General features: G+C 39.2%; 1 protein-coding gene across 6 annotated transcripts in view; it reads left to right on the forward strand.

The window, feature by feature from the left end:
* Nucleotides 1-13,115: 13,115 nt before the first annotated feature.
* The window catches only part of LOC126705357 (rRNA (cytosine-C(5))-methyltransferase NOP2C), a 30,880-nt gene continuing 19,348 nt past the window's right edge, over nt 13,116-24,647 (forward strand). For 5 of the 6 annotated variants that reach the window (XR_007648258.1, XM_050404307.1, XM_050404308.1 and 2 more), the window contains exons 1-4: nt 13,116-13,415; nt 13,532-13,826; nt 13,908-14,058; nt 18,372-18,509. Coding sequence is in view for 5 of the 6 variants with exons in the window: in XM_050404307.1 (XP_050260264.1) it covers nt 13,180-13,415; nt 13,532-13,826; nt 13,908-14,058; nt 18,372-18,509 (820 nt within the window). In the remaining variant the exon portion in view is untranslated. The remainder of the gene's footprint in view (nt 13,416-13,531; nt 13,827-13,907; nt 14,059-18,371; nt 18,510-24,647) is intronic. The other variant, XM_050404306.1, reaches the window with a different exon arrangement.

The following is a 24,647-nucleotide window of genomic DNA, read 5'->3' on the forward strand; positions in this document are numbered from 1 at the left end:
TATGTTAAATGTGTTCACCTCCACTGTTGATCTGCCTCCAAGTTCCCACTATTTGGCATTCACTGGACCAATGATTTCCCTAACTATTTCTGGGATTAGTAGAACCTACAGCTAGATATTAGTAAGAGAATACAGGTTCAGATGCTTGGGGTATGCTGTATCAGATTGCCTGGCCTTTGGATATGCTATATGAGATAGCTGAATTTTGTGTCCTATGAGCTCCTTGTGAACTCATTTCTAGAAGAATTATCGTTTCATACTTTCATAAATATGGAAATACACACAGATGACCTTATACTGTTTGCTATTTGGTATCTTAGCAAATAAGTCTGGAAGGAAATCAATCAGCAGAACGAATAAAACTTTGATTGCCAATCCTCGGCTGCTTGACATTCTGAGAGTAAGCATATGAAACGTTTTTCAACCCCCCAAGAAAAGGGAGTCAAGAATATATAAGAAAATGTCACGTTCTTACAAAATTGCAGATTAGCTTGTATAATCAGTTAGATAATTTGATGAACATATTTTACATGACATCTACCAAGCTCACTGTAGTTGGCATTTGCATTAAACAGAAACTGTTGCCATCGAAAAGTGGCGTAGCTGATGAATTCAGTGCTTACTCTACTTGATCTAGTCAATAGTTATGTGAATGTGTTGCGGCATTCATAAGAACTTGGTAAGAAAGTACCGATGCCATGCTAAAATTGAATGTTATTAAAAATAAATTAAAGGGCTAATTTTTGTAACAATATACTCTGATTAATGCAGATCCCAAAAGAAAAAGTCTGAATAATAACTTCTTTAGCTACAAGTAAAATTTTTCCTTTCCTAGTACAGGTCCTTTTCCCCCCTGAAATGAACTTCAGGAAAGGATATTATAATCTAGCAAAGAATCCTTAAGCTTGATCAAAGGGAGTGTCACTTCCAGTACACGATCTTCGCATGCTCGTAACGATACCTGCATAGAAAAGAGAGAAGACCTAACAGAGAGCACCGGTGTGGTGCCGGCCGAATACCCTCCGAATGTCAAGTTAGAATTATTCTCACAACTCTAGAGTGCTAGAGAATGGTAAATTATGCGTACCTTGATTTATGAGGGTATTGGGGCTTTTATAGTAGTAGAAGGTTGACCTCTCCTCCTTGGTGTAGAGTCTTTTCCTCATAGGAATCCTTTTGAATAGCCCTAAACGTGATGAACAAGACATTTCCTTATAGAGAAGATATTCATTAATGCGCGTATCTTCCAGAATCCTTTTTGTGCTAGAATTCCTATTTGCCTTGGGATCCTACAGTGGTTAAGTGTGTGTCGCAAGTATTTCCATCTAGGACTTCTGGTTGCCACGTGGGTGCTTACGTGGGCGCTTGATCCGTCTTGTTGCATCGGTTTATGCAAGATATGTCCATAACAGACCTCTGCACATTTGGGCTCGCCCTCTATCTGCCCTCGGACGTGGATCCGTCAGGCCCACTTTATGGAGATCCGTCAACCTAGATTTTTGCCTTCTTCAGTTGCCCCCTCACCCCATGGGTTCGTCATCTTTGAGTGGAAGGACCCGTGGGGTGACGGTTCAAGGTTCAGGGGATGACAGTTCAAAGGTTTGTGAGTCGACAGTTTCAATATGGATGTCGTGAATTGTGCCAACCCCTGATAGGCTGTCCGAAAGCCATTTATGATGTGTGACATGTGTCGCTCTTTCATTGGATCTTATCTCAGATCGAAGCGTCGCTTCTAGGGGTGTCCACGGGTCGGTTCGGGTTGAGTTTGTGCCTAACCCGAGATCGACCCGATAGAATCGGGTTGAGAAAATCCTGATCCACCGCCAACCGGCAAGGGAGTCGGATCAGCATGGTCGGTTTTGAGCTGGAAACATGGTTGGTTCAGTCGGAACCGTCCACAGTGAAAAATCTAGTCAAAATAGTTGATTTCAGGCGAAAAAAAGCCAAATCCGGGGGAGATCTAACCAGATTTGGTGAGATCTCGCTAGATCCAGTGAGATTTCACTAGATTTGGACGAAATATCACTAGATCTACTTGATAAGTCGCTGAAATATGAAAATTTGTTGCCAGAATCTGAAAATTTGAAGTCGGAATTTGGAAATTTGAGGTCGGAATCTGGAAAAACTCGCCACATTCTGGAAATTTCTGTTAGATTCTGGAAATTTTTTGCTAGAAATTCTTAGTAATCGATCGAATTAGGTTTTTTCAGGTTTTGGAGAGGAAAACCGAGACCGACCCGCCAGAGTCGATTTTTGGAACAAATGACCCGTTGTCGACCGGTGACTTGATCGGGTCAGCCGGTTTTCGGGTCGGATCCAGTCGGAACCTTCGGGTGAGTCGAGTCGTCGGATTGGATGGACAGCCCTAGTCGCTTCGTCTTTCGTGCACTTCCTCTATTAATATCAAACTCCTTCTCCTCTCATTTCTCTACTTTTCGCTGAAACGCACTGTCAGAGCACTTCCGTCATACTTGTCAAAGAACACTCTGTTTAGTTTCTGCATCCGTCATCATCAACCTTCATCCGTTCTCTTGCTAACTTGGTAAGTACTCTCTTTTTCACAAGTTTCTCTTATCCCCGGACATACTCTTTTTATTTTTCTAGAAGTTATACACCTGTCACTCCTTCTAGACCCGTCAGAGTCTTAGGTTTTGTTGTCATGTGTAGGCAATGTCTAGTGCGTCAAGTAACCAGTCAGTTGTCCGTGACGGGACGGATTACGAGGAAGTATACCCGTCAGGTCACAAAGACCAAGAGAGTCCAAGCAAAGAGAGGAGTCCGTCCGCCTTTTCCTCATCCTCAACAAATGAGGATATGGAGATGGCTGACCCAGAGGTTTTTGATGATGTTAAGGAACCAATAAAATCCGTTGTAAGTGCTGATGGACTTAGGGAGTTCATCATGCTATCGGAGTGGACGGTAAATAATTTTAGATCCACCATTAAGGAGAAACACTTCAACACTTTTAGGGACAATTTTCAAATTCCAGATAACATCCCCATCTGTCTGCCCTATAAGTCGGAGAAATTCTACTATGAAGGGGTAGAAGGTGTCGGGGTGTATGAATAGATGCTAAAGGTAGGACTTAGGTTTCCATTAAGCTCCCTTCACCGTGAGCTTCTTAAATACCTGGGCCTGTCTGTCAACCAAGTTTCCCCAAACGCCTGAAGGGTCTTTTTAGCAATGGAGGTCCTATAAGGTGCTATGTAAAATGGTAAGAGAAGGCTGACGGTGCGGGAATTCCTTCATTACTACCGTCCAGATGAAATAGACAAATCAAAAGGGATGTATAGTTTTGTGCCTAGGAGTTCGTTGTTGAAAGTTATATTTGAAACCCTAGACTCTAATAAGGATTGGAAGAGCCGTTATTTCTTCCTAGAAGGTGATGAGTGGATGTGTTGTCTAGGGGATACGGAACATATGCCCGTCGATATGACTTGGGGCATATTGCCTCCGTCCAATATGCACCCCTCCTAGTGTGTGAATTCTTTATTACCGTTCAGTTTATTACAACATTTTTAATCGTCTTCTTCTTTGCAGTTAGACATCGTCCACAAGTTGAACTTGAGGATTTCAGCTTCCTTGAGAGAATTTTTGCTAAGACTAAGCCAAAAGAAAGGACTTGGGCGAAATTAGTTACACTTAATACCATCCATTGGTATTGTGACGGACCTAAACCAACACCAGTAGCCATCAAGTACGACGCCAAAATTCATAGACGTAAGTCTGTCGTTCTCGTTCTATTTGAACAATTTTCTTTTTTTATCTTTAGTAATTAACTTCATCCGTCCACCTTTACAGAAATAGACGATGCTAAGAGGAGGGCAATGATCAAGGCGCAAATTGCCAAGAAAAAGGAGACCGGTGACGTGGCTCCCAAGCAACCCGTCCACAAAAAGGAAGCAGCTGCCTAAAGGGAACCGTCCTGCCAAGAAACCCAAAGTCCCTTTGGAGCCCATTGTAGGGCTAATGGCTGAGGGTGTGAAGACAGTCACCCCAATAAAGCACGGGGCTGGCAAAGGCCCTATGAAGGCTTCGTCCACCAATCAAGAGAAGCCGCCCGTTCTCCTCCGTGAAGACTCTAAATATGCCTTGGAGCAGCTTTCGTCCATCATGTCGTCGGAGGATTATGAGGACTTGGGCAATCACTCCATGGAAGCCATGGGGGAGACGTGTCTTTTTGCAATTGCTCAGGTAATCCTGCTCATCGACTTTCAGTTCATCCTTTCCACTTGGTTTTCCATCTAACCTTCCTTTTTTCTTGTGTTTCAGGCCACAATTATGATGAAAGGGCTGATGGGACGGTGTCTTACCCACGAGACAGCCTTGGAGCGCATACGGGCAAAGGCAGAGCTGACGAAGGATGAACTAAATCAGCTCCAAAATTGGAAATCCAAAATGGAGAAGAAGTTTGCACATTTGGAGAGGGTGAGAAAAAAGCTTGAGCAAAAGACGAAGAAGGCTCTTAAGGATAAGGATAAGGAGGTCCGGGACCTGAAGGATCAGCTCCGTCAGGCTAAGGAGGTGGTGATACGCGAGTACCGTGACTCCGACACCTTGCTGTCCGAGCTCGGAGATTCTTATCTACAGGGTTTTGACGACGCCCTCCATTAGGTTAAGAAGGCCTACCTTGACTAGGATGTTTCAAACATTAAAGTTGAAGATCAAGCTCAAACCTCCGTCATGCCTGTCGCCTCAGAGAACACTGACGATCTTTTTGCTGACAATGCAACTCAAGGCGATGAAGAGTCAGCCCAGGCACAGAATGCCTAAGGTCAAGTCCAAATTGTGCCTGATGACACCTGTCAAGAGAAGGATGTAGACCCTTAGGAGTAGTGTTTTTTTTTTTTTTTTTTTTTGTAAATTGGGAGAACAATCTTTAATTTTATCCGTCATTACATTATCTATGTCAAACAATTTCCCTTCAAGGGTTGTATATTTCAATCTGCCCATTTTGGTTTAATTGCTTGTTTCATGAATGCTATGAATGTAGTGGGTCCGTTTTTATTCGATCCGTCCACTATATGCTTTAAAGGCCTTTAATTTTACGACCATTGGGTTAAAATCCTGTCTTCCAAAATGAGTTCATCTACATTGTGTTTTGGAATTTAAGCTGTGTCCATCTTAATGTCTAGAGGAACCGTCCTCCTTATGGACTGTTTAGGCTTCCTTCTTTTATGGACAATCCGTCCACTTTATGGACTAAAATTTTCATTCTCCCAGGTAGAACCGTCCACTTTGAATAGAATTTGCATCCTGTATGGATAAACCATCCACTTTATGGACTAGGTAGTATTTTCATCCTTCATTGGTGAATCGTCCATTTTGTGGACTTTAGTTTATACCGTCTCTTTCTTAGACTTGGAATATTCATCCCCCTGGGATGATTCGTCCAGTCTGTGGACTTTAGTTTACACCCGTCCACTTTTGTGGACTTAGAATTTTATTCCTTCTGGGATGATACGTCCAGTCTGTGGACTTTAGTTTATACCCGTCTACTTTTTTAGAATTTTCATCCTGGGATGATCCGTCCAGTCTATGGACTTTAGTTTATACCTGTCCACTTTTGTGGACTTCGAATTTTCATCCTCCTTGGATGATCCGTCCAGTCTGTGGACTTTAGTTTATATCTTGTGGATTTAGGATTTTCATCCTCCTGGGATGATCCGTCCAGTTTGTGGACTTTAGTTTATATCCGTTCACTTTTGTGGATTTAGGATTTTCATCCTCCTGGGACGATCCGTCCAGCTTGAGAACTTTATGAGAATACAGGTAGAAAAGATATAGATGTGTCTGAATATTCTTCTTTAAAAAAAACCATGTGTTTGTAGAAAAGTACCTGTCCCCTTGGGCTTAAAAAGATACTTAAAGTATTGTAGCAAAAAAATTGTCTAAAGTAAGACTAGTAATTGTAGTAAAAACTAAATAAACTAGGAAAAAGCGTCATTGCTCTTCATGTTGTCTCTACTAGTAGTATTTCCGTAGATGCTTCGTGTTCCATGGGTGCTGAAGCTTTCGTCCGTCCAGTGTCTCAAGGTGGTAGGTGTCCTTCCTCTACCATGATGCGATCCTGTAGGGTCCTTCCCAGTTGGGGCCGAGCTTTCCTTACGAAGGATCTCTAATAGCGCCCATTACCTTTCTAGTACAAAATCTCCAACCTAAAAGTCTCTATGCCTGACATTGGAGTTGTAGTGTTTCACCATGAGATTTTGATATCGCGCCATCCTTTACTCCACTGTCACTCGTACTTCGTCCATCAGATTGAGCTGAAGGCGCATGGCTTCTTCGTTTTTATCCTCGTCGTAATTCTCCACCCGATAGCTTGTGAGTCCTACTTCTGCTGGGATGACAGCATCACTTTCGTATGCTAGTCGGAAAGGCGTTTCTCCAATGGGTGTTCTTGCTGTAGTTTGGTACACCCACAGAACACTTGGTAGCTCGTCTGGCCAGATACCTTTTGCCCCCTCAAGTCAGGTCTTGATGATCTTGAGGAAGGACCGGTTTGTGACTTCAACTTGCCCATTGGCCTGTGGATGTGCGGGCGACGAGTAATGATTTTTGATACCTAGCTCCGAACAGAAGTCCTTAAATGCACTGTTGTCGAATTGCTTTTCGTTGTTGGAGACAAGCACTCTGGGTATCCCGTACCTACAGATGATATTCCTCCAAACAAAACTTCTAATGTTCTTCTCGATACCAACAACCAGAAACTTTAGTTGCTTAATTGCTCTTGGGAAGGGGCCCATGATATCTAGTCCCCATTGAACGAAGGGCCAAGGGGCCGTCATGGGGGTTAGCTTTTTGGACAGTTGCCTGATGAGATTATTCAACCTTTGACATTTGTCGCAGTCCTTGACATAAGCTTATGTGTCCTTCAGCATTGTAGGTCAATAGTATCCTGCTCAGAACAACTTGTGTACTAATGACCATGCCCCCGAGTGGTTTCCGTAGATACCCTTGTGGACTTCTCTCATTACGTAATCTGCTTCCTCGTGGCTTAAACACTTTAGGTACGGTCGAGAGAATCCTCTTTTGTATAAGACATCTTTTATCAGCACAAACCGTGATGCTTGGACTTTCAATTTCTTGGTAGCGTCATTCCCGTTTGGTATGATATCAATGGCGTAGTCCAATTGCTTTCAGAACTTACTTCCTACACATTTGTTCCGTCATCAATTAGTGAGGAGACTTGAACAAATGACAATACTTGTTCGGGGACAAGCATAAATTCTGCTAAGGCCGCTTTTGCTAGACAGTCGGCACATTCATTTTCCCTCCTTGGGATTTGAACTAATCTGACTTCGAGGCTGTCAATTCGATTCTTCACCTCTTCTAGATACCTCTTCATCCTTTCATTCTTGCACTCGTAGCCGCCATTAATCTGACTTGTTACTACCTATGAGTTGCAATGTACGACCACGTTTTCAGCACCTGTAACCTTTGTAAGGTCTAGCCCCGCCACCAAGGCTTTATATTTGGCCTTGTTGTTAGTCATAGGAAAATCCAGTCAGATCATGCACTCGATCTTATCACCCTCTGGGGTTTGGATAACTACACCGGCTCCTCCTGCTCGTTTATTGGAAGATCCGTCCGTATAAATATTCCATTGTCATATCTCCTCTGCTCCCTAGCCGTCCCTGAGGGTGAATTCGGCAATGAAGTCAGCCACTACTTGCCCTTTTATAAATGTTCGCAGATGATACTATATATCAAACTCACTGAGCTCCACTACCCACAAAGCCATCCGTCCTGTCGCCTCGGGGCTACTCATGGCTCTTCTTAGGGGCTTGTCTGTCAAAACAACGATAGTATGTACTTGGAAGTACGGTTTGAGTTTTCGCGCTGCGGTTATCAACGCGAAGGCCAACTTCTCCATCTGAGGGTACCTCTCTTCTGTTCCTCGGAGCGCTCAGCTTGTAAAGTAGACTAGTCTTTGAGATCCATATTCCTCTCTTACCAAAGTTGCGCTAATAACGGCTTGTGAAATAGCTAAGTATAGGTAGAGCTTTTCTCTAGGCTTGGATGGACTGAGCAACGGAGGAGATGAAAGATACGCCTTTAAGTTGTCAAACGCCATCTGGCATTCGTCTGTCCACTTAAACGATTTTCTTAGAGTGCGAAAGAAAGGTAGACATTTGTCCGTCACTTTCAAGACGAATCTGTTCAGGGTTATGATTTTGCCTTTTAAGCTTTGCACCTTTTTGACCATCCTCGGTGATTCTAACTCCATTATGGCCCATATCTTCTTCGGGTTAACCTCTATACCTCTTTGGGATACCATGAAGCCCAAGAATTTCCCTGCCGTCACTCCGAATGCGCATTTGTTTGAATTCAGCTTCATATTATATGACCAGAGTGTGTTAAAGGTCTCATGAAGGTCACCTAGGTGGTCATCTTCATGCAGGCTCTTCACTAGCATGTCATCAACATAAACTTGTATGTTCCTTCCAATCTGATGCACGAACATCTTGTTCATCAATCTCTGGTATGTTACCCCATCATTTTTGAGTACGAATAGCATCACCTTGTAGCAGAACAGTCCCTGGTTGGTGACAAAAAAGGTCTTCTCTTGATCGACTTCTTCCATTTTGATCTAGTTATAGCCCGAGAAAGCATTCATGAAGCTCAATAGCTGATGTCTTGTGGTTGAGTCCACCAGAGTATCTATTCGAAGGAGTGGATAGCTGTCTTTTGGGTAGGTCTTATTGAGGTCCGTGAAATCCATGCACATCCTCCATTTGCCATTAGCTTTTTTAACCATGATCACGTTTGCCAACCATTCGGGGTAGTATACTTTTCGGATGAAATCTGCCTCCAGCAATTTTCGAACTTCCTTTGCAATGGCTTTGTCCTGCTCTTGAGCGAATACTTGTTTCTTCTGCTGGATTGGGGGAAATGAGGGTGATGCATTCAACCTGTGAACTATGATCGAGGGGTCAATTCCTGGCATGTCCTCGTGATTCCAGGTGAACACATCTTGATTGTCTCTTAGGAATGCCGTGAGTGCTTGGCGTATCGGCCAACTTGCCAGCATACCCACTCTAATTGTCCGTTCTGGCCTTGAGTTATCAAGGATCACTTCTTCTAATTCTTCAACCGGCTCCGCTACTGCCTATTGTTCTCCTATGCACATTATTTGCTGATGCTCGTCCATCTCTAACATAGTAATATAGCATTCTCGCATTGCCACCTGATTCCCGTGCAGTTCTCCAACTCCATAATCATAGGGAACTTAATTATTAAATGGTAGGTCGAAGTTACAGCCTTCCACGAGTTGAGGGTAGGTCATCCGAGAATGGCATTGTAAGTGGACGAGTAGTCGACCATTAGGAATGTCACGTCCTTCGTGATTTGCTGGGGGTAATCACATATCGTTACTGATAACGTGACGGCACCAATGGGGAAAACTCTTGTCCCCCGAAACCAACGAGAGGGACATTTACCTGGATCAACTGTTCTCTATCAATCCTCATCTACTGGAAAGCTGGGTAATACAAGATGTTCGCCGAACTATCGTTGTTGACCAGAACCCGGTGCATGTTGTAGTCTCCTACCCGTAGGCTGATGACAAGCATGTCGTCATGCGGGTGGTGCAGCCTTTGAGCATTTTCTTCTGAGAATCCTATGGCGGGGTTGTTGATCCGTGCCATTTTGGGTACGACGCCCATAAGCTGGACGTTCTGGATCGTTTTCAGGTAGGTTTTCCAGGCTTTTTTGGTCGACCTAGAAGTTTCCATGCCCCCTACGATCATCCTTATGTCTCCAATGGGTGGCCTTGGGTGCTTATTCTCCCGTTGTAGGGCTCACTCTTGGGGTGGATCTGTTCTCTCCTTACTAACGAATCTTTGTAGCTTCCCCTGTCTTATAAGAGCCTCCATTTGTTGTTTCAGATCATAGCAATCAGCTGTGTCGTGCCCGTGGTCTCGATGGAAATGGCAGTACTTGTCCCTTGGCCTCTTACTGGGATCTCCCTTCAGCTTACTGGGGAACGTCAGGGTTCCTTCATCTTTGATCTGCATTAAGACCTAATCTATTGGGGTAGTTAAAGGGTTGAAGCTTGTGAACCTCCCAGTGGGGGGTTTGGAGCGTCTATCATCCCATTGTTCTCTGGTTCTAGCCATCTTTCGCCCCCTATCTTGCCGTATATCCTCCTGTCACTCCCTTTCTCTGGGCTTCTCCTCGCTGGCCAGCAGTGCGTCTTCCGCGTTCATATATTTGGTGGCCCTGTAAAGCACATTTGACATGGTCTTTGGATCGTTCTTGTATAGAGAAAATAGGAACTTACTCTTCTGTAACCCATTAGTGAATGTTGCCACTAGTATTTTGTCGTCTGCTTCATCAATTGAGAGGGCCTGCTTATTGAACTGAGTTATGTAGGACCTCAGCGTCTCGTCCTCCTGCTGCTTTATATTCATCAGACATGCTGTAGACTTTTGTACCTGTGTTCCCCGATGAAGTGTGATGTGAATTGGGCGCTTAGCTCCTTGAAGGAACTAATGAAGTTGGGTGTCAGCCTACTGAACCATATCCTCGCGGGGCCCTTCAACGTGGTGGGGAAGGCCCTACACATGATCTCGTCTGGTATCCCCTGGAGGTATATCAGGGTCTTGAAAGATTCTAGGTGATCCAAAGGGTCCTTGTTTTCGTCATAGTTCTCCACCTGCAGCATTCGAAACTTCGGCGGTAGGGAAAAGGAATTGACGGATGTGGTGAAGGGTGAATCGATTCGGTTGACCAAGTCATTGAGATCACTAAAGACTCTTCCCCTGAACGCGCTCATCATGTACCCCATCCGTTCTTTCATCATCTGCATCTCCTCTACTATGTGGGGCGGGGCCGTATCAGCGAGGAATGGCTGGTTCACATTTGGTCTATTCGAGGTGTTGCTACCCTCCATTCCCTCCTGGTTCCTGTAGTTAGCGCTGACCCCTTCTTGATCTTCCTCTTGGTTTCCCATTGCTTCATTCTTCTGTCGCAGCTATTCTTCTAGGGTTTGGTTTTGTCTGGTGAGGTGCTCCACAGTCGCGGTCAGGGTCTGTACTTGTCTTTCGAGAGCGGTTGGGCGTGGCTCGTCTCCCTGAATGTTATTGGTGGTGGAGCTAGTAAGAACCGTGCAACTTTTAGTCCAAGAAGCTTTTGTTATAACTTATAAGTCTTGCACTGATTCTCACAGACGACGCCAACTGATGATGCTGTAAATATTACCAATGAGCTACACGATTTTCGCACGCTCGTAACGATACCTGCACAGAAAAGAGAGAAGACCTAACAGAGAGCACCGGTGTGGTGACAGCCTAATACCCTCCGAAGGTCAAGTTAGAACTATTCTCACAACTCTAGAGTGTTAAATAAGGGTAAATTATGCGTACCTTGATTTGTGAGGGTATTGGAGTTTTTATAGTAGTAGAAGATTGACCTCTCCTCCTTGGTGTAGAAGTCTTTTCCTCATAGGAATCCTTTTGAATAGCCCTAAACATGATCGTCAAGACATTTTCTTATAGAGAAGATATTCATTAATGCGCGTATCTTCCAGAATCCTTTTTATGCTAGAATTTCTATTTGCCTTGGGATCTTGCGGTGGTTAAGTGTGTGTCGCAAGTATTTCCATCTAGGACTTTTGGGTGCTTACGTGGGCACTTGATTCGTTCCTGTTGCATCGGTTTATGCAGGATATGTCCATAATAGACCTCTGCACATTTGGGCTCGCCCTGTATTGGCCCTTAAACATGGATCCGTTAGGCTCACTTTATGGAGATCTGTCAACCTAGATTTTTACCCTTTTCAACAACTAAATGCCTCAGAAAGTGCGTTGTTGATTCCAATCGCAGGCATTTGTTCTAGTAGTTATATTTCTTGTTGTCTACCTCCTAGGAGATACTGAAACGTGTCAAGATTTGCTTTAACATTTACTAAACCTTCTTTACATGAAAAATAATATAATAAAAAGAGCATTTCCATCCATTCCATCCCATGAAATAATATTCATTATTATTCATTAAAAGAACATATAATATATCACAAATATCAGCCTAAATGCTTGATTACCCAATCAAAATCATGGAAATCCTTACACATGTTCATGCAAGACAAGAAAGAGGGGGTATTATCCTTCACTGTGATAGATGCATGCTTATTTGCTTTAATATGTTCACTTCAAAACAATAAAACTAAGTTTGTTAGAGCATCCACAATAGTGGTGTTGTTTTTTTAGCTATTTGGCACCACAAAAAGTTACTTTATCTATTTTACGTACTAATTTTACAAAACATTTAGCGACAGTGGATCTATTTTAACTTTCAACACAATAAAATAATATATCTATTACAATAAATTATATATCCACTATAATAATATAATATATCCATTATAATAAACAAAAATCACAACCACTGTAATCGCTACCGCTACCACTACTGTCGTCGTTGCCACCACCTCCACCCCACCATCGCCGCTATTGCTCACTTTTGAAATTTGAAATCATCCATGATGCTTTTCATTTTCAATACTATATATATATATATATATATATATATATATATATATATATGAATAAATATATAGAAAGATACCATATTTATGCCTGCATTTTGAGGGCTAAGGCAAAAAATTTAATTGAGTTTTTTTATAAAAAAAAATTTAAGTTGTACTTTATATTTTTTATTTAAAAAAAAAAAAAATCCCATACTCTTACTTTTAAAAGACCTTTTTTTTTGTGGGAAAATGCAAAGTTATAATCGTTTTAATAAAAAAAAAACTTATACACTAATATGACAATGAATGTAATTGGTGAAATCTCAAAAAAATAATAAACGAGTATTTGAATAAATGATATTTGGGATCTTACAAATTTTATAAGTGAAGTTGTATAAGAGATCTGGGGTTCAATTCTCACTTACATAAAAAATTAATTGGTGTCTTAATTTGATGATAAAAAACTATTATCAAAAGCATATGTCATAAGTTTAAATTCTTTTTAACCAAAAAAAAAAAAGAAAAAAAAAAGAAAAAGAAGAGCCTACTAGTCCTAGGGCCGGACCTGTCCATATCCGTAAATAACCTCAAACCCAAACCCAAACCCAAGCCCAAACCCAATTCATTCATAAAAAATGAAAAAGAAAAAGAAAACAAAGGAGCCTAGAGGAGGGTAGAGTTGAGCCCTCCGCCGCCTCTTTGAATTGAATGAAGAGAAGGAGGGATTTAGTACGAACATTGTCTTGTCTTCGCTGCTTCTTCAGTCTCCCAAAGAAAAACCCAAACACTACAAAAAGAAAAAGAGCGATGGAGGATTCATCTTCATCTTCTTCTTCAGAGAGATACTGTTACAATCCGATTCTGCGATGGAACCCTCAGGTGGAGGACTACTTCATCAAAGCCTACGGATCCGACCATTTCTCTCGCATTTCCAAAGCCCTAACGTACGTACGCTCGCTCGCACCGATTAGTTTTAAATTTTTATTTTTATTATTATAAAATAAAAAATCATTCCTCTTTTTTGTGTTTTAAAAATTTCAAAAAATTGCTTTTTGATTAGGCGTCCATCTTGCTACTCTTGTATACGTGTGAACACACTCAAGTCAACGAGTGACGCTGTTATTCAGAAGCTACTCACAATTATAAAAGAAGAAGAAGAAGAAGAAGGTGCTAATGTAGATGGTAGCGAGTCAGACTCAGAAATTGGTCGCATTTCTAAGTGTCAGTTTCCTGGGTTAGAAGAGTATGTGGTTTTTTTTAGGGGTTCAGGACCACACGTGATTGATTATGCCAGACCACCTAAGGAGATAATTGTGAGCCGTAAATGTGCTGAGGCTGTTCTTCGAGGTGCTCAGGTTAGCATAGCATAGCATAGTCTTTTCCTTCTAATACTTTTCATTTCGAAGATCTCATGCCACTTTCCCTTCCTTCTTTAGGTATATGTTCCTGGTGTAATCGCTTGCAGTGCTCATGTTGAGAAAGGGGATGTAGTTGCAGTTTCAGTTGGTGTGGAGCAACCTGCTCTCGATGGTGGAGGATGGGGTATTGGCATAACACGTGGTACTATTCTTCTGGGCTTGAAGACAGGTAGTTCTATAAATCCCTCTTGAAATTAACTTTGTATTCTTTAGTTGTTTATCATTACATTCTAACTTTTTTGTTCTTCCTTCTTTTATTTTAAATATATCTTTGATGAATTTACCGCATACTTCATTTATTGTTTGCATGCCGTTCCTTGCTTGGTTGACACATACTTCATGTATTGTTTGCATGACAAGTATTGATTCCATTTTGAGTGTTTAATTTAATGAGTGATTAAATGTCAGCTACAGGTAATAATACTATTGATGTAGCCATGGAAGATTAATTTGTTACTACGTTGCAAATTCGCGTATTCAAGACTTATTTATTGGGGGCGTATTAAGTCCAATTAAAGCAAATGTTGTATGGTTTTAAAGGTCTTGTTACGTGTATTAGAATTAAAACAATATTTTCATTTGGGTTGTTATTGAATAAGTTATGGTGAATATAGGATTGAATTTTGTTTTGAGGGATTGTTTGTAAAAAGATAAAAGAAAAAAAAGAGAGAGTTAGAGTTAGTGTGGAGTAACCCTGAGATGAGGAGTAACAGGTTGGGCTAATTTTAAAATAAGGGGAATAGATAACTTTTTTTTTTTTTTTTTTTTTTTTTTTTTTTTTTTTTGGGTTTAAATTTTAAGAGTAAAAAAGCAGTTTAATAACGTGGGGGAGGGGATAGGAAAAAGGCTGAATGGGTTCATATTTTTTTGAAGAGTTGAAATTTTGTTTTTTGAAGAGTCCACATGCGTGTCATGTGAGTATCTTTAGTTAATTTTAATAGTGGTTAAGCAAAAGTATCAATTTGACACGTGTAAAGTTCATGGAGTAAATTGGCTAAAATAAAAAGTTCAGGGAGTGTAATAGCCACTATCTAAAAGGAATAAGAATACCCTTTAACAGAAAATAGCAACAAGCTGATATAAAAGGAATAACAACTTGACTACAACCCTTAAGCACACTTTTATACCTGGGAAAAATCTCTTCCAGCTTCGCCTTCATCAATTCTTATTGTAAACCTTGGCTTCCCTTACCAATCTCGATAATTCTTTAGCTTTTTACACCATTGAAGTGCTGTCCCCTTCAACTTCATATTCACCAACAGTACCTTATGTTTTTGGTAATAGGCGTCCATTCCAAATAAGTCTCCAAACTAGATTCAATTTGCTGCTTCTGCTTCATTCACCCGAGAAGAGTTGTACTTATCCAAAAATAGAAAAATGAAAATTTCCATAGAAGAGGTATATCTTCCTCTTTGAGAAAACCATTGATATTGAGTGTTTCAAACTATAGATTCTGATCTCTCAACCTCTACTGTCTAGAGTTCACAACTGTGTTGTATATAATTTTTTTTATAGTTAGTTGAACACCTGTCCATAATACATATTCTTTTATATATAAGATATGAAAGCTCTTTTAAAAAAGAGATTTTTTTATAAAATTTTTTATTAAAATTACAAACCGGTCCAAAATACGCAATCCGGCTGGTATAGCCGAAATGCCTGGTATTGACTGGTTTTTGAACTGGTATAAAACTAAGTGTGCGTTTGGATACTGCTTATTTTGCTGAAAACTGAAAACAATAAAAAAATAATAAAAAATTACTGTTCATGCTTGAAAGTACTGTTCATATGCCTGATTGCACTGTTCATGACCCATGAACAGTGCAATAGGCACTGGTTAAAAAAAAAAAAAAAAAAAAGCAAGCTGAAAACGCAAATAATCTGGACGTGGACGCGCAAACCAAACCGACCCTAAGAGTTTCTTGTACTATTTTTGGTATTGGTAATTTGGTATGGTAAATACTTGCTATACAGGCTAGTATGTAATACCCTGATTTTTTATTTTTTATTTTTATGATAATCACCGTCATCGTCATTGTTATTATTGTAGAGTTGAGATACTATATGTGTGCACGGTAAGAAAAGTAAAGTTTTAGTGCATACAATTTTGTGTTGCTTTTTAAAATAAAAAGGAAGATGTAACGTAGAGAGTTACTTTGTGGGTTATTCATATAAAACCTTTAGTCTTCAGTCTTATTAATTATGAAAAAGGATAAGAGATTAAAATCTATTTGGATTAGAAGTTTAAGAGTTATTGGAATCCTTTGGAGTTCCAGCCTATCTAAACAAATAAACCTTAATTTGAGGTTAATTGGAAATAAAAGTCTTGGAAACATATTTAAGCCATTGGGTCTCTTCTTTATACGAGTGAATCAAAAAAAAAAAAAAAAAATTTAAGAAAGAGTAAGGCGCTGGATGCTAGAGGCTACAGGCTACGACAAAAGGATTAGAGGCAAACTTGTTTGTAGCAAGGTAATTTGTCTTTCACTTAGAGTCCTCTATGGGGTTTTTTTTTTAATTTTAATATTAAGCCTTGATCACCACTTGTGGGGTTTATATCTACAACTAGGCCTGTTCATGGTACTTATGTTGTAGTAACATGGATTACTGGTAGTGTACAGTTTAAGAGTATTGATGTTGGGTTTCACGATATTATGAATTTGGCTGTTACTTATGTATACCTTTTAATTGGTGAACTTGGGATCAATTTATAGATTCTAAACCGCAACATGTATGAGAAGCTTATTTATTCTATGATTGGTTGAACACCTAAATATCAAGTGGTGGCCTAGAATATCAATTGTGGCTATAGTAGTTTGTTTGAACTCTAGTAGTACATATTAGCTTTTGGGGTAATATTGTTGCGGTGGGACCTTAATAAGGAATATTAAATTGATTAATCCAATGGTGTATACAAAAGTAGTTTCCATAACTTAGTTTTGTAGGACAGTAGGGAAGAAAAGGTTTCTAATGATTAGATTTCATGCTTTCTATTTAGAGCTTACGGAAGATTAAAGTGTTCAGCTGTGTTTAGATATATTAGCAAGAGAGGGAAGTAATGCATGATATGCACACGTTTTGTTCATTAGGTTCTTAGAAGTCAATGGTTTTCAAAAGTTATGTTTTTAAGATTACGTTTTCTGAAGTTTATCAAAAGCATTTTTACATCATTAAAAGAGAAACTTTGACTTTTAAATAATGTTTTAAAGAGAAACTTCGAATTTTAAATAACATTTTGAACGTCCGAATCTCATATGATTTCTAAACTACACTATTTTCAAAAAATAATTGAGTTTAAATATAAGTTTTCTAAAAAGTTTATTGTTCTTTGAATTTGTTTAAAACCAAGTGATTTCAAATTCATATTCCTATTTTCCAAATGGTATTTAAAACTTTTCTTTTAGAAATTGAATTTTTAGACTTACTCAGGACTTGTAAAATATTTACATAAACTCCTCAGTTCCTATTCATTCCCTAAGAGAGTCAAGCATCATTTGATTTATGTTCAATTTGATATATTGTGATCTTCAATATGCCTCCGTATTTGGAATGATTGTTACTAATAAGTAAATTATTCTACTTTTGTATAAACTTTGCTTTTGTGATATATGACTCATTGAATGTTTTTAAAATTGATCAGATATATGTGTAAGCCCGCTCACAGGGTTGTATGTGAGAATAAGTGTTGAACCCTCACTAGTAGGGGTTAAATGTTGGTATCCACTTATAGGATTGTATGTGAGAATATGTGATATGCGTATGTGACACTGTGCTCTGATCAATTATTTGTATGTGTTTTCAACTGATTTTGGTATTTAATTACTTTTGTGTTTAGTGGTTCATTATATGTTTTGAAAAACTATGTTTGGAATTCAAAATACTCGTGCTTTGCTCTACTCTTTTTCTGTATTGTATATAATTATTTACTAGATGTGTGGCTCACCCTATCAATTACAATTTTCAAATTAAAGTTTAGTTGGGAAACAGAACTTTTGGATTGCTTTGTAAGGTGCAAGGTAGAGCTTGAGAGTTTTTAGGCAACTTCAATAATGCTTGAAGCCTTATAGGATTTTAGTTATCTTTATTTTGATTTAGGTTTTAACTAGTGGAGATTATTTCGAATTTGTGGATGTTTGGAGATTGTAAGAAGTTTTTTAAGATCATTATTTAATTGGAGTTTTATTTAATTTTGAAATTAGTTATGGGTATTGAGATATGTAAGATCAGCAAGTTAGTCATGCATCTAAATTTATGCTTCAAGGATTTGGGTTGTGACATAGTATGGTATGGAATTTAAAACTTTGGTTAAAAGGTGTTTCCTATGGCTCACACACACGTACACATATTACAAGCCTTCCTTTTTAGTTTCTGATGCTGATTATTTGATGGTCTGGGTTTGAAAACTTCAAAATTTCTGTTGAAGTTATTTTGCGAAACCTTATTGGATGTAAGGGTTGATGCATTTTATTTTCATTGTTATAGATCCGTATTATTTTGAAAGGAATGGACTGTATATTGGCCAAGGAAAAGCAATGATGTCAAGGGCTGGGATGTTTCGCGTTTCAGAAGGAATTGCAGTGGATATGAGTAATAGAGTATACAAACTCCCTTCCTTTCATGGTATAGTTAATTCTGTATAAATTTTGATACATTTCGTAATATGTTTTTAGCATGGATAATACAATGTGGCATTCTGTTTCTTTTTTAATAGCATGTTGTCAAAGGTGTTGCTGATGGACATCCTTTAGCAGAATGTTTTTCACAAACTTTTGCTAAAAATTAAACGCTTTTCCCCTAGTTGGATATGATATGCTATTAAAAAGTTATCTTTTTATTTTTTATTTTTAAAATATTAATATTGTTGTTGTGGTTGATGTTTCTATAGCTAAAATTAGGTACTAAATTAGATAATCGATTGTTATTCATGGTCTGGGTGGTTTCTCAGAATTGTTAAATTGAGATCTGATCATGAGGCTTGAGATTTTATGGATAACAAATGCCATTTCAACCTCATAATATGACTTCATTGAAGAATTGCTTTTTAGGATTTTCATTAAAGAACATTTAAATTGATGACTCAATACCCTGATGTCCAGTGGCATAATGTCAAGTCATCTAATTTTGTTGCAGTTAGCCACATAATTTCTCTATCTATATTGGTTAAGAAGCAGGATCATTGATTAATTTTTTTCCAGATTCTTTTGTTCTTTTATCTTGTATTGGAAATATATATACTTTGTTTGTTTTGATGTAAAATATTTTCAGGTGTTTCGTATGATATGTAAATTTTTTCAAGCAAACTACCTAAGTTGGTGGCTTAGTCACCGGAGCCACTGATGCCGGAGGTCTTGTAATTGGACCACCGAAACCGGTAGCCGGAATGGTGGCTTTGGCGACGGTTGTTGGAGCAGTGTCTCCGGTGACCGGACCGCTGGCATCTATGATTAGAATGGTGTCTTCGGTGATTGAAATGATTTTAAAATTTTGACCACATTTTATATGCAAACAAATACCTGAAAATGGAAAAACATTTTCTGGATAGTATTTTACTTCAAAACAAACTGAGCAATAATGTTTTTTCATGTAAATTTTTTAAAAATTATGCCAAGTGATGATTGACAGCCATATGGCTGTACTAGCTAATTGCATAATGTTATCTAAAGTTGATTGGCTGAATGGTCAACAATGTATGTCATTTTGGGGTTTTAATTAGCGGGAATTGATGTTTGTATTGGGGTGGGACTTAGTGAACGTTTGGATAGCGTGTCCAGCGTTAGCGTTGCGCATTCAAGCGTGTTTTGGTGGGTCTTGCGCATTGTTTGCGGGAACTGCAAGTACTTTAAAAAAAAAACAATTTTAAAACTAGGTTCCACGGTACTATTTACACATTTAAAAATTATTTTGTTACAGTATTTTCAGTTTTCAGCAATAAGCGGTATCCAAACAGACCCTTAACCTTTAAACATGCTGTATCCAAAATTGTATCCTATAGTAGTGAAGGGTGCTTACCCTTGAACGTGTTATATCGAAAATTGTATCCTATAGTAGTGGAGAAGGGTGCTTATGTTCATTCCTACTTGGAGGTATAAAGAGGGTTACATGTTAATGTAACATTCATATTTATACATGTTTTTAATGATTAGCAATCAGAACCAGTTGGACTAATTTTTTTTATACCTTGCATTCTATCATCCCAAGAGGTGTGAGCCTAGATCGATTGAGTTGAAGGCTAAAGAGTAATGGTAAGTTTGATGTTCGTTCCGACCATGAATATTCAAGTAGTGTATTGTGTACAAAGCTCCCAAAAGGGTGGCATTCTTTGTTTCTTTGTCTAGACAGAAGTGTAGGGAAAAATCCTTTCATGTGATAATTTATTTTGGGTAGGCATAACTTTGGTGAACATAGGTGCAAATGAAGTGGTGAAATGGTGGACAACTTGTTAATTCATTCATTGTGTTATTGCTAAAGAGTTGTGGTTCATTTTTTCCGCCTTTGGGGTTCATTGGGTGTTACCTGAGCGAATTGTGGATGTACCTTCAGGGTGACAGATTTGTTTGGGTAATTTTGGTAACTTGTTTGCTTGAAAGACAGCTCTTCTGTGTTTAATGTGAATAGTGAGGGAGAGGAATAATCCCATTTAATGGCATGTACATGGGGTTGAAATAGGCTTTAGTGCCAAAAACCCCTGTACAGGTCCATACAAAACCATCCACAACCCCCTTCATTAAAACATTAACAGAAAATTGTCCTACAACAACGTTAACTTTTTTCAAACACCCTTTCATCGCAAACTAGTAACACTCCTCCTAAAGTTTGAACCGCATCCAAAACCACCCAATCAGTGAAGGGACTACCCCAGAGACTTCGAACATCTATGGAAGATAACTTAGTTTCCTGGAAGCAGACAATATCACACTTCCATTCCTTCTAAAGATTCCTACAAACTTCTCGCTTTCGAGGGTTGTTAAGTCCTCTAACATTCCATGATAAGAGTCGTAAATTCATTTATAAACACTTATGGCCCTTTAACCAGTCAAAGAACCTCTGTTTCTCTTACTAGAAGATAACCCATCATAGTTTACAATAGAAGCCAGCCCCATAAGCTCTTTGAGACATTTCTTCCTTGAATTTGCAGGATGTTTAGGCACCACTTCCTTTCTCACAGCAAGACATCCCTGTTCAAGAAGGCGAAACAAAGCCACACACTGAGCTTTATGTTTCACAGTTGGAAAACCCACAAATTTACAAAAACTCTTTAACAATTGGGAAACCCCTTTCGAATTTTCTGTCTCTGCCACCCCAAGTTCACCCTCTACAATTTCCTGAGCCAGCAACAACTCACTAGAATCTTTGGGATCCCAAAGAGACAACGGAGCACACTCCAAAATACGATTCTCATTCTCCAAACTGCCACACCCACTATTATCTGCACCACTGTGAATCCATGAAAGAAGAAATAGCTCCGAGGATAAGCAACACCTCATCAGCTTGTTGAGTAACCCACTGTTGACCACATTCACTGAAAACCTCCTCTAAATCTTCTCCCTCCTCAGACCTAGAACCCACCTCATTACCCACGTTGGTTAGAGGCGCGAATCTATTCTGAACCACCCAAGGATAAGTACTTGTGCATCATTGTTGTTCGAGGATTTGATCGATGCCTTCATCCTTGCTGAAATTGAGATCACCTCACTGTTGAAACCGTGAATATTGGCTTTGCGACTAGGCTTGCTATTGGTACCTGTTGAAGACTGTGTTGTGATTGAGTTAGGAAGCATCTTGGAGGTATCGCTCTTCATCTCAATCCATTTATCGGCCACCGATGCATCCATAGCACTCACCGATACCCTCCCAGCAACCCTTGAGCTCTCGCCCACCAATCTGTCTCTTGAAATGAACCCTAGAGAAACATCCGATGGACACTAGGCTAAAAGGCCTTTGCCCTTGGGGTCCTCAAAGATCGGGAAATGGGCTTTCCCAATTACAGAATCTGAAACAAGACCAACTTCCTTATTAAGCCCACGGTTATTAGGCCTCATTCAAGAAAATTGCAAGCCCCATCAGGCCCTTGAGATTCATTAAGAACAATGCAGGCCCTAGGCCCACCTTCGTTATTAAGCCCACGGTCATTAGGCCCCATCCAAGAAACACAGCGTTTGCCTCCCTTAGGTTTGAAAATTCTTATTGCCAAAGGTTCAGGAGTCAATTAAAATTAAATGCACGTGTGGGTCTGCCATTTATAACAGAATTATTAACGGCAGAATCTCCTAGGATCACGTTCCTTTCCAAATTAATTCCCAACTTTTCAAAAATCCTTGAATTTTGCATATTCCCTTAATTATGCATTTTTTGCCCATTTCGGCCACCTCCATTTGACGGACCAGCATCGCCAGAAATAATTGGAGTCACCCCTCCCAGCCTTGGCTTCTCACTGGTGAGAGAAACACTCAATTCTTTCTAAGGCTCCGCTTGGGAGGAGGGAATGGAATGGAATGGAATAAAAAGAATAATTTTAGAATATTTTTCCTTTCTCTTGTTTGGGAGCTTTAATGGAGGGAATGGAAAGTCCATTCCCTTATTTGAGAGTTTAAGTGAGAAGGAATGGAATGGATAGGAGGGAACACTCATTCCTCTCTATTCCCTTAAAACCTCAAATTTTCATTCCCCTCGAAATTGGGAGGAATAGGAGGGAATGGAATTAGATTTAATGATTTTTTTATTAAAACTCCCAAAATACCCCTATATATTCAACCCTTTATTTTAAAATAGGGGTCTAATAGTAATATTGTCATAAAATGATTTCATTCCATTCTCTCTATGTTGTTCCCAAACAGGATTACTTTCATTTCATTCATTTTCATTCATTTCTATTCCTTTATTTTAAAACATCCAATCAAGGTTACTTAATTCTATTCCATTCCATTCCATTCTTTTCCATTCCTTTCTCTTACTTAAATACATTTCATTCCATTCCATTCCTTTCCATTCCCTTATGACCATCTCATTCCATTCCATTCCATTCAATTCTTTTATGAACTCCCAAGCAGAGCCTAAAATGAAGACCAACCAGAACGATTGATGCTTTTTGGGATCATAATACAACCTCGCCTAGCTCCACCATAGAACATTGCTATAACCACTAAAAGACCAGCCTTATTTGAACTACCACTAAATTCAAGTAGCTTATTATTTTCTTGAAATCTCTTACAAAAGAAATCCTTCCCTGGAACCCAATCACATGTATCGGCAAAGCAAGAAAGAATCCATTCCATGCCTTTGCGACCTACCCAAATAGAACTTTTGACATTCCGACAACTCTTATGGATAGCATGTGAGTCAGACCGCCTGCCGTCAAAAGAAAAAGAAAAAGAAAAAGAAAAAGAAAACAGTTTTGCATCAATGCGAATAGAAGCCTTGCTGCCCCCATGATATGAGGATGAGATAGTTAGGGAGGGTAGTTTGGTGGATAAAGTTGGTGAGGGTAGTGGGGCAGCAGGTGGAGAAAGAGCTTTGGGTACAATGGAATGTTGTGGAAAATTAGGCAATTGAGGTGGTGGGATAGGGAAGGAGGGGGAAAAAATTGGGGATGAGGGAGAAAACTAAAAGGGTGATGGAAATTGTGGTGGGAAACAGAAAGGAGAGGTGGGAGGAATAAGAGAAGATGGAAAGGTTGATTGGGGGTGGAGGAATGGGTGGGACGGAGGAGGGGGGTGGGGTGGGGGAGGCAGCGCAGGAGTCATTCCAAAAGACAACTTTTTCTTTTGCATAAATGAATGAACTTCAACACAATGAACAAAACTGAAGAAAATATAATTGACCCATATCCCTCATAGCAATTTTTATTAGTTCAGTTGAATTTTGCTCCTAATAGGTGTTCATGGTCAGTGTTTAGCATTCTTCACTTTTCAGTAGCATTTTTGGCAAGTGAGCTATAGCTCAATTGGCACTTCTTCCCACCATAATAATGGGATGGAATATAAGGTCAAGACCTGGTAGGTGTGTTGTAATTCACCAATAGAAAAAAATTTCCAATAACTATTTTTTCATTTTCTAAAAAAACATTTTTTTGGAAGCAGTCTGTTCTTCACTTTTCACAACCTTTCTTCTATTCCTTCTTTGTTATTCTTGGTGATGTCAACCACTGAAGATTTAATCTATTCAAGCTTCTCTTTTCAGCAAAATATCTTGTTCACATCAACTTCAGTCACCTCTTTGATAAAAGAACCTGTGATATATGCGTTAATCATGTCAAAACAAATAGTACTACTGAGGTTTGTCAAAAAAGAACCTGTGACATTTGTATGGATCATGTCAAACCAAAGAGAACCCCGCGAAATGGAAGTACTATTTGTCCCACTTACCTTGTGTGTTTAGGGATATGATTTGGTTGGAAAATTAAGGCAGTTAACTTGCGTATCATTGCAACATTCATTCCACTACTACCATCACTATTAAGGGTTTCTCCTACTTTATTCCCACTCTAATCTAGGTGTTGTGAAAATGTGCCTAATAAAAGTGATAAGAGAAGTATTGATTTCATTCCCTTGTAAACATCAGCAATAAAGCTTCATATTGAGACAGCATTTTTTTCTTTTTTCTTTTCTTTTATTTTTATTTTCAGATTTTGATTTTTTTTTTTCTTCACGTCTATGTATAATTTGAGTTAATTTAGGGGTCTAATATTTCCTTTCTTCTCAACTTTGATCTGGTCAGCAATCGCACTGTTATATTAAGTTGATGGTGGGCCAAGACTTTGCA

This window comes from Quercus robur, chromosome 11 (genome assembly GCF_932294415.1).
Source record: "Quercus robur chromosome 11, dhQueRobu3.1, whole genome shotgun sequence".
NCBI classification, from domain to species: domain Eukaryota; kingdom Viridiplantae; phylum Streptophyta; class Magnoliopsida; order Fagales; family Fagaceae; genus Quercus; species Quercus robur.